This window comes from Thermobia domestica, chromosome 1 (assembly GCF_964235325.1).
Source record: "Thermobia domestica chromosome 1, izTheDome1.hap1.1, whole genome shotgun sequence".
In the NCBI taxonomy this organism is placed as follows: Eukaryota; Metazoa; Arthropoda; class Insecta; order Zygentoma; family Lepismatidae; genus Thermobia; species Thermobia domestica.
In genome coordinates this window covers 386,625,771-386,636,268 of record NC_137454.1, presented here as the reverse complement: position 1 = coordinate 386,636,268, position 10,498 = coordinate 386,625,771, and the positions used below count along the sequence as shown (strand labels likewise).

The 10,498-nt window shown below is 35.8% G+C and overlaps 1 protein-coding gene across 1 annotated transcript in view; it reads left to right on the top strand.

Annotated features, from left to right (window-relative positions):
• Window positions 1-1,013: 1,013 nt before the first annotated feature.
• LOC145665061 (DNA fragmentation factor subunit alpha-like) overlaps window positions 1,014-10,498 on the top strand; it is a 52,880-nt gene continuing 43,395 nt past the window's right edge. The window contains exons 1-2 of the mRNA XM_081732324.1: window positions 1,014-1,201; window positions 7,706-7,829. Of these exons, the coding sequence (XP_081588450.1) occupies window positions 7,715-7,829 (115 nt within the window). The 5' untranslated portion in view covers window positions 1,014-1,201; window positions 7,706-7,714. The remainder of the gene's footprint in view (window positions 1,202-7,705; window positions 7,830-10,498) is intronic.

Genomic DNA, 10,498 nt, shown 5'->3' with positions numbered 1-10,498 from the left:
ATTACTGTGCCCATTTTCAATGGACATAGCCATAACATCCCCTGCCACCTCTGATGATAGGGCTACTGTCAAAGCATAGAGATTGTAAGTCCGCAGCCAAAAAACAACCGTCGCTGTGTTGCCAAGTTTCGTCTATCCTACGAGAGCGCAAAACCACAGCCTCCTTCACTCGCAAACACGGCTGTGGCGGAACAAATACAAACATTACAAAAGAAAAAAGAAAAAAACAGCTTCTGTTAATGTATTAGTACTGATTTAATAATTGCAGTTCTATTTAGATCATGAATGGGAGGGCACGTGACCGGGTGCCCCTTAAACAGATCCGCCGCTGGCTGACTTTAGGTTCGTTAATGGCTGAGTTCTAGAATGTAGTGGCTGAGTACTGGTATTTTTCGGCATTTTTAGGAAATTTATAAATATTGTTAAAATCCTAATAATGACATTAAAACCACTCCTTTCATTGTAAACTAGACTAAATAATGAATACATATATCATGAAGAAGTCTCATTCTGTTCAAAATTAAAATCAAAAATGACATTCGAACTTAAAATTTGAGTTAGGAGGCTGAGTACTGGCACATTCACCCTATAAGCACGAGGTTGATAGTCTTTCTTAAATTCGTTGATCCCCTTATACATGTCCCGGATGTTTTTATTTTTACTATTATCTTCAAGTTCCTTAATTTTAGTCACCCTACTATATTTTCAAACTATTGATACGCAAGTTTCTATTCGGGACATGAGCCACACCACTAGAAAGTTGGAATTGAACCTGGGACCATATGAATTAAAAGCCCGCGTAACCTCCTTTCTCATGAGGGTATACAGTATGAGCGAAAAGTGAATCATAATGTAATAGGTTAACTCAATCAATCAAAGTTCTATACATGAATATAGTTGTACAAAAGACAAAACAAATTATTAAGATCAGAAATTGTGTACAGTATAAAAATTTAATCTCTTTTTCTTCTACGCAAGCGTGTGTCCTTGTGATTGTGCCTTGCGCGTTGCTTTTGTCATGAACTGTTTTTGTTCCAATCCAAGGAAAGCACACGCATTGTAGGATATGTTCTGTTTACACTGTGAAAACTATTTTGTTTATTATAAGTTTGTGTAGTTTTACAAGAAATAAAATGACTCAAGGCAAGCTTTTTGCATATTATTCGGTGCCTCTTTTTTAACTTAAAATCAGGTTTATGAAGTAAGTAGAATATTTTCAAATTATTAGTTCTATTTTGAATATAAGTGTGAAATGTTAACAAATTCCCTCCTAAAGTCGTCATTTTAAAAAGAAATTATAAATATCAGTCGTTTGAAGTATGTGTTGTTTGCTCGTAATAATTAGTTCGTAAGTTACGTGAAAGCATGTTGCTGCCTATCTTTGGGTAGGTCGAGATAAAAGTCGGCAACTATTGATTTTGGCTTTCTTGAGAAATTCCGCTTTTGCATTATTACTACGCCGAATTACATCAAAACTAATTCATAACATATCGCATACTTATATTATTCGTAATGTTACTTCAACTTGGCATGATCTTTTTTAATTCTTGCTATTTAGATAGCAAAATTAGCCTGTTTGTTATTATTATTATTTTTTTTTCGTATGGGGTCATTGACTTGCAGGGTTGACAGACGAGCTTTTCAGGGAAGTTTTAACGCCCCACCCATTTTTCAGTTTGCATTACTGAAATAGAACATAAAACTCAAGATGTTAAGCTATCGTAAGAGCACTTGAGGCTTAAACGTCCAATATACAATCGGAAACTGTAAAGAAAGTACGAAATTTAAGCAGGAACCATTCACAACATTACACCGCTTACCCCCGTAGATCAAGACGAATGTGATGACCTACCCTAACATGTATATAATTTCGCGAAGTCCGTAAATTATTTCAATTATTTGCTTCTTAATCTTTGCTGATGGTTTTTTTTAAGGAAAGAGATCTGTTGAATGATTAACGTATGATCTATTATGTTAATATATTTACCCCATGAATTTTCCAGTTATCGCTTAGAAAAGCAATACAATTATTTCGCGTTGGTACTGTTCTGACCAGGGAATGGAAGTTTATACCCATTTTGTTAAAAAAAAATAGAGTATAATTCCTCGTATTGCTATTTACTGTGAATCGATTCGTATAAATATTCTCCTGAAAGTGCACTTTTGCCTTCCACTTTTTTAAGTACACGAATAGTGTAATTTAAAATTATGCTGCTCATGTATAGAAAATACGCGGCTTACTTGTGTAATTAATGTCACGTTATTTTGTGCAGCAGTGCATAATTAATGCTACCAAAACGTACCACATTTGGCTAGATGACTACCTTACGTTTATGTCAAATTAGGTTAGGTTAGGGCGCTTAATAAAATTGAAAATAAAGTGTAACATTTTACACAAACACTCACGTTCTAGCCATTATGCACATTGTGTAAATTGATTGAAGGTGAATCAAGGTATATGAAAGTGAAGAATTAAGAAGCGGAACCATTGAAATCTTGCTGATGTAGTACGTATACACTGGAAGATTGTGTGTAATTGTGAGTAATTTCGATAATGAGTGATGTACCGTAGTGCATAAGTATCAGTGCAAATTGAGGAGAAAACTGGAACTTTCTGATATTAGGTGAGATAAAACGTTGTATACATTGTGGTAAAAGTAGCAAACAACCGAGGCCTGCGGGGCTTCTAACCACATTCGCTCGCTCAGCTATGTTTTGTGAAAATAGCATTGGTGCTTTTAGTGGCCGTCTAGCAGAGATTGCTTGCTGAATCTGCAGTGGAGAATGCAAGGTCACGCCTGAAAAGGGATTCCTGAACGTACAGAAAATGAATGCGGAGAGAATGACGTATGTAATTCATGAATTCGTGTATGGATCCGCTAATAAAGCTACACGTAGGTTATGTTCATTACCTTCGAAACAGGGACATGTAAATTTTTACAATTTGGAATAGAAAGCTGCTAATTATTTGCTTATAAATATTGCGTTCGTATGTATGACAAGTATGACTGCAAAACGCACGAATGCTATCTAACCAAGTCAGGGCAGGACGGAGCACGAAAAACGTTTCAATTTTTTAACTTTTTGACTATTTTCGATCACTGTAATAACATCGCACTTATTGGGACTTTGTCTGGAGCATTCCAAATCGTCACTGAGGTGATTGTTCAGACTTTTCATAAATCATCAAAATTTATTGGATGACCCTTTTAAGTAAACTTAAAACTTGTGTGTTTTGTAATCGTAATTTCCACCTCAGATTACTTCGGTTTAAGAAAACGGATGAGTAGGGGGAGGCTCATTTTACTATTTCAGAGAGCATTTTCGATCAAAATAATAAAGAGCAGTCAGGAAAAACTTTCATTCTTCATTTAATGAATGCGAACCACAAACATCATCAAATTGTTGCACTTTGTTTCCAGTTTTGCCAACTGTGACATCAAAGTTAACGAAACTTTGCTAATTTCATAAGGCTGTAGTTAATTCATAAAGCATTGCTCGAGAATGCTATTTGGTGTGTTTATTATTCATGTAAAGTTGAACCATCTGACAAAATTTCAGAATTTTAAAAAATGGTGTTTTCGAGAAAATAGCGCCGAAAAATGGCGATTTTTGAAATTTGACAAGTTCTCGAATTTTTTTGCGACGAAACGGTTGCACACAGAAGCGATACTTTTCTTTTCTTTTCTTTTTTTTTGGGGGGGGGGAAGCGGATAACTAGGTCTTACCAACCATGAAAACAATTTTAAAATTCGAACCGAAAGTGTTCGAAAAAAATTCGCAAACTTTGACTTTTCAGATAAACTGACGTTCGTTTGTTAATTTATGTACAAAAAGATACACATGCGCAAACCAAACTATAATAAAATATAGGTTATTTATATCCCTATGTACATACCACAACTGGAATTATAGCTCTACCTGTCTCCATAGCTGAATGGTGGGGCTCCGAAGTTGACCATTTTCCATGTTTTCTACAATTCATAAACTGTACTCCCCGTCTTTGATAGCTCATTACTTGGCGGGAAATTTTTTTTCGACAAAAAAAAAAAAAAAAAAATATATATATATATATATATATATGGGTCTTTAAAAACATGTCTAGTTGCAATAAAAAGAAGTTTCAACAATATTTGAGATGGTGCTGGCACATGCTCTGCCTGAATTGAAATGGAAGGCATCTTATAAAACTCCCTTATGTCTTCACACCTACTAACCGCACTTCAGTAAAACTTGTCAAATTATAGCTTAGGAATTTTCGAATATTTTTTGTGCTCGACTGACCCTGAAGGTCTGAGAGAGGCCCTCGATTTCTTTGAAGGAACTGCCTCAGAACATTTTCCAGAATTTATGAATCGGAATACATGTGCAGGGTGAAAAAAATCATGATTTTTTTATTATTATTATTATTATTTAAATCACATCTCAAATAAAACAAGTCGCGAACTGAAGGAAAAAACATTAGGAATTAGTATTAAATGTTAATTATGATATCTAAGTGAAAGTATTGCGGTTGAATTTTGAAATAATCCCCAATCGTTAACCTATTTCAATCCCAAACAATGTTTCTTATGCATTACGGAAAAAGTACAGCAACGTTTATCAACATGACACTTTCTTTCACAAAAGTTACTGATATTTGACAGAGCATATTTAAAAGAAATCGGGCGATCCAGAACTAGCTTGCGGCACGAAGTACATATAAAACGCGTAAATTTCGCCTAAAGTTATAAAAACCTACAATATTTTTAAGTTTCGGAGAGTGGATCGGACCCTTCTAAATACGCCCCTGTTATCTGAGAACAAACAGACACGCAGACAAAAGAATTTTCATCTTGAATACCGATGGTAATTTTCCCGATGGAATAATTAAATTTACAAGCCGTATGTTACGCTGAGAAGAAAGCAGGATTGTCCCTTTCCAGTATGAAACACTCGTTTTCATACTGTGCTCTACATACATTTGCGTCTCATTGTATTATGATTATTATTTTCCATAATCGAAATAGCAGAACGGAAACGGGATTTCACTTCAAAAGATATTTATTTCGGACTTTGATTTAACTCAACAATTTTTATTTAAAAAATTTGGTGATTTAAATCAATCCACCCTGTACATGTGTATTGAACCGCTTGAAAGCCTACTGCATTCTTTGGACGATAGTGTAAAACCATGAATCTAAGTCAATTAGGGCTCAATTAGTAAGTTTTATTACTATTATTAGCAGTATTAGTATTAAAAATGGCGGAATATGAGTGAAATTTATATTTTCGCCTACTAATCATATACGACTTAAGCATGCCAATATATCCTGCAACAGGTAGTTATTTTGCGCAGGTAACTCAACCCAGGGGCTCAAACTTAAAAAATCCCGAATTTATGGATCGTGACAAATGTGAGTGATATTCAAAAGCCTACATCATTGTGAAGACATCAACTTATGAACCATGAACCTACGATAATTAGAGTACGAGTTTTTTAATGATCATAGTCAAGCAATGTCATTCCACTGGATAAAGGTATCTCCAACTCCTCTCCACAACCAACCATTTTTGACAATTCTTTTCGACGTACTAAGTTTGAGAGAGTCTCGCGAGAACAAAGAAGCTGTTTCGAGCCTATCTAAACATATGCAAACTACAGAACATTCAGTACAAAGGTGTCACATCCGACCACTAAAAATATTGAAAGAAACGTGTTTGAATCTTATATTAGACTAAAAACCCACTTGTGAACATCGGTAAAGGAAACTTTGAGAAGGACTGGGATGCGATTATTACAAATTACTTCAATAAAAACAAAACTTAAAACTGCAAATACAGAGTGGCTCAAAAGTAGGTATAGAGACCTGCATCGATTAAGTATGACATTTTAATTGATTAAGTTAATGAATTTATTTGCTACGATTTTTTCCGAGTTTAAGGTGTAATTGAAAATAAATTAAGAACAAATAATGAATGAGTTGAGTTGATTTTGAGTTTAACGTCCCTTTCAGCAGCGAGGCTATATGAGACTGGACCTACTGATTAACGTGGAATCCGAACCACATAAGCACCTTCACCGGGAATCGAACCCGGGTCTCCCACGCCAAAGGCGCGTACGCCAACCGCTTAGCCACGGAGGAGCTCAACAAATAATGAAGGAACTAAGTTAACCTGTATGGATAAAAATAAGTAAATGATGTAAAAATGCCATGAGCCGATTACTACGGCGGATGCCATACCAATTTTTGGGCCACCCTGTAATATTAGGAAAAAAAGGGACATAAATTGGGGGTTATATATAAATTGACAACAGTGTTAAATATGGCAACATTGCACATACAGGATGGTTGAATCCATATCAAATCAGCCGAATTCGTTTTAAAAGGTTGCTGACAGAATTTAATTTTTGTTACATATTTTACCTAAGTTAGTACTACATTCATTTTTTTCGGTCATTTTGTATAGCAACGTGAACGTATTTTGCGCTTTACGGAGGTGTGTGTGTGTAACTGTAACTGTTTGTTTGTTTGGTTTTAAAGATAGAGAGTTCAAACAAAACCCATATAAAAGAGGACGAAATATATAACATTGCATGTTGTGTGGACATTTAGACGTACTTTAGTAAATCGAAAATAAAAGCGTAAATTGAGGTTTGGATCCTAAAACTCTTCATTTTTTAAATGAAATTACTAAGACACAACTTCCCACAGTAGTTTCAAATCTGAGAATGTATCTTTGTTTATTTGTCGGTTTGTAAACATTGCGATTTTTCTAAAATCGGGTATTTTCAAGTCAAATATCTCAGAAGGGGAAGCTCCCAAATTTGCACAAAATAGACGATAGTTGTGTAGTAATATGTGGTTAAAATTCCATCACTAGGACTATTAGTTTCTGAATTATTGCATTTTTCGCCACAAAGACTTAATGTCATAAAATCTCTCAGCGTAGATTTAAATTTATAGCAAAGTCAAAATAACACATTAGTAATGTTCACTAAGAAAATTATGATTGTTTTATGGATCACATACAAAAAGCAAACATAATCTATTATTTCTTTTCTTTCTATAGCTTTGTTGTTAAGACATCAGGGATGTAAACAGTACATTAATTTCTGCGCGTAGTTTTCCATTGATATTAAAGCTACGACGTGTAGCAGTTGTGAACTCTGTTGGTGTTAGTTTCCGTAGGGCTTTACTGATTGGCTGTACCCATAACTTCTGATTTTTACATCTTTTCCCCGTACCAACCAATTGCATCTCTTATAAAATATTTGTGAATATCAGAATTGGGAGTGACTTGCATGAATGTAGATTTAGATACATCTAATAATAAGCTCTACTACCTAAACTACGTCTCTACAAATATCATAAATTATTATTTTTCTTTGTTTGTTTTTCTTATTTTTTATTATCTTTTCTATGTGGCTTTATCGGATGGTTGCAAAACAAAACAGACTTACGTTAAATGTTGACAGTTGGTCCATGTTCACTCTGCAACCTTGCAGTGAACTAGACCTTCAGGATGAACCTGTTTTCCACTTTACTCTTTTTAATCATCTTATAAAGCCTAAGACAGTTAGTGTAAATATTGTGATAATGTGTGCTTTAAGATCTGTCTAGGTGACAGCTTCGCATATTTTGTAATACACTAATTAAAACTGTTGAGTAAATTCTCTCAAAATGACTACGTTTGAGTCTTACTTTGCTTTGTTTTGTTGCAGGGACTCAAAATGGAACATGAAGACATTGGTCCTGGAATTGGAACGCCCTATAAAGTTGTGGATTACAGACGCGAAAAGAGGAAGGGTGTAGTTGCAAATAATTTGGACGAATTAATTATGAGAGGTGAAACAATATTGTCTATTTTGTTATTTGAACAATAAAAATTCGGGTGAAATTTGATTTGATTGTTGAATCTTTATGAAGTTCTCGACAGTTTTATCTTCAGCTCTGGCAAAATGTTCTATTGTTATTTATTTTTAGTATTGACATTAGAAGGAGAAATACGAGGGGAAGTCCGAAAGTAAGTTTCCCCAGGCGACTGTGGACAGGTGGGGATGCAAGACCAAAAATAGCATGTGACATTAAAGATCAGACGTATCTTTATTTTTCCTTATAAAGTACCACGTATATTGAGACATTTTTCATACCGGTCTATAAGCTTCAAAAACCCTTCCAGCAAAAATTCAGTGCTCTGCATACAGAAGAAGTTTCGAACAGCTTCTGTGACTTCAGCATTGCTTCCAAATCGCCTGCCGCCGAGAACCTTCAAAGCCGAAAACAGATAGAAGTCACTGGGTGCAAGATCAGGACTGTATGCCGGACGGGCAAGGAGCACCAACCCAAGAGTTGGCGAATTGGCGACACCATCTCCACATCATTTGTTTCGACATCCCATCAGGCCCATATACCTCCACGAGGCGGTTATGGACTTCAGCTCCCGATACACCACGTGCCCATTTATAACGGACAACCTCTCACACCACGATCTCTCCATAGTTACCAGTCTCAGACTGAGAGAGTCGTCTCCTCTTTGCACAGGCGCTGCTACGGCGCCATCTGCAGGATCGCGAGCGTATGATACCCACTTGTGTCCGGGTGTGTTGCGCGTGCAACCGCTGTCTTTGTTTCCCCATTGCTGTCCGCTTTAATGGGGAAAACGAGAGGGGAAGCTTATTTTCGAACTCCCTCTCGAGTTTCTAATGATTGTTAGGTCCCAGTTTGCAGTTAGTAAAGAATAAGTATGATTTTTCGGTATTTTCATTCGTAGTCAAAGTAATGGACTTCTTTTTACGTTAATTCATTGTGGTACACACACAGAAACTGAAATATGTATACAAATATTTTTTCGTGAATGACATAGTTTTAGCTGTTTTCTTAAATATTTGCATTCATGTGTTCCCTGCGTACTTCATCTGAACGATAAGCAAAAAGAAAATTTAGGAAATAAATAGTGGTTATGGCGCTGTAAGCGGCATACTATGTAGATTAAAAGACACTCATGCGCACGACATATTGCTGAGCATTTATTATGAAAACGCGAGGTACGTGGCGTTCTCCTCATATTGCATCTCAGCAGCTTGTCCTGCGTCTTTTAATGAAGGATTGCACTCTGGTGCCGTAGTGGATGGGCTTTCCACTAACATTGCCATAACTATTGAATGACTTGGAACTCATTCTTCCCGTCACAAAACCGAAACAATCATGGACATTGGACAGTACAGTTGGTTTAATGTGCAACTCATACCAAAGCTGTTGTATTTTGATTCAAAATATCCCTTGTAGCCGAATCCACTTTCAATATGCCGCTTACAGCGCTATTTATTGATACACTTTGAAACCTTCTTTTTCTTATGCCACACCGTTTTCCCCTTCATCAAGTATATTCAGTTCAAATTTGAAGCCATTTTGACGAGTGTTTTTTATAGCATTTTGAAAGTGGGAGTTTAATTATAATCACCCTGTATGTTTTCATGTTGCCAATCAACTCCTATGATGCTGTGGACATAGTTGCTTCTGAAATCAAAAGGATAGAGGAAGCGTATCGGAAACGACTTTCTTATTATTTATTATTCAGTCAGATTTTCAGATTTCCCAGTAGACAACCTAGTAAATGTGAACAAGAATAATTATGCTTGATGAAAAGTGGCAGTCATGTTCTGACATACATTGCTATGTGATTGTTTTCACATCCTTTACGTAAAGGGGAAAATAAAAACAGAATTAATGGCGCAAATTCTCTGTATGAAATTCCGCATTCATTGAGGTGATGTTGTTGGCACCACATTCCGACCTCCATAATTTCCGCAGGTTGCTCCGGGTAAACCCTGTTCGCTATCCTCTTATACAGTTTTAGAAACTCAAAGGCATGGCCCTTTTCCCCCAAAAAAGAACTACAAAACAGAACTCAAATAAAGCCAGCGGTCAACCCTCCCACTGGCAAAATCGATCCATTAATGCTTGTACGACGTTACCTTATGTCTTTCCAAATTGTCAAGAAACGGATCTGATGGGTTTTTTTGTCATTTTTTTTTTTTTTTCACAACACACTTTTCTTTTACTTTCCCGTAACTCAGATATAGTAAACATATTTGCTGCGAAACTAGAGCAGTAACACAACAAATATAAACGTCTCCCTTGAACACTGATTAAATATTATAACAATAGAATAATAAGCGCTATATAAATAGTAACTATTGACTGTAGCAAAACCAAAGAAATGTACTGTAATAGACGCACTCTCCAATTTTGATAAACACTGAAGTCTGTTGCGTAACACGGATCGAATACTATTACCAATATAATAATAAATGTATCTGATATAGTGCTGTTCACGAGACGAGACGAAAAATAAGATTTCTTTGGGTAACCTCATAAAATTTGTAAGTCACGTCAGGCCTGACTACTGCAGGAAACATATGTTAGTCGAACTCTTTAGTACGGTACTACTTGTAATAACGCGTCAGAACGACTCTGCATAAAGCCCAGTAAGTTTAGTTATTGATTTTCCTTCA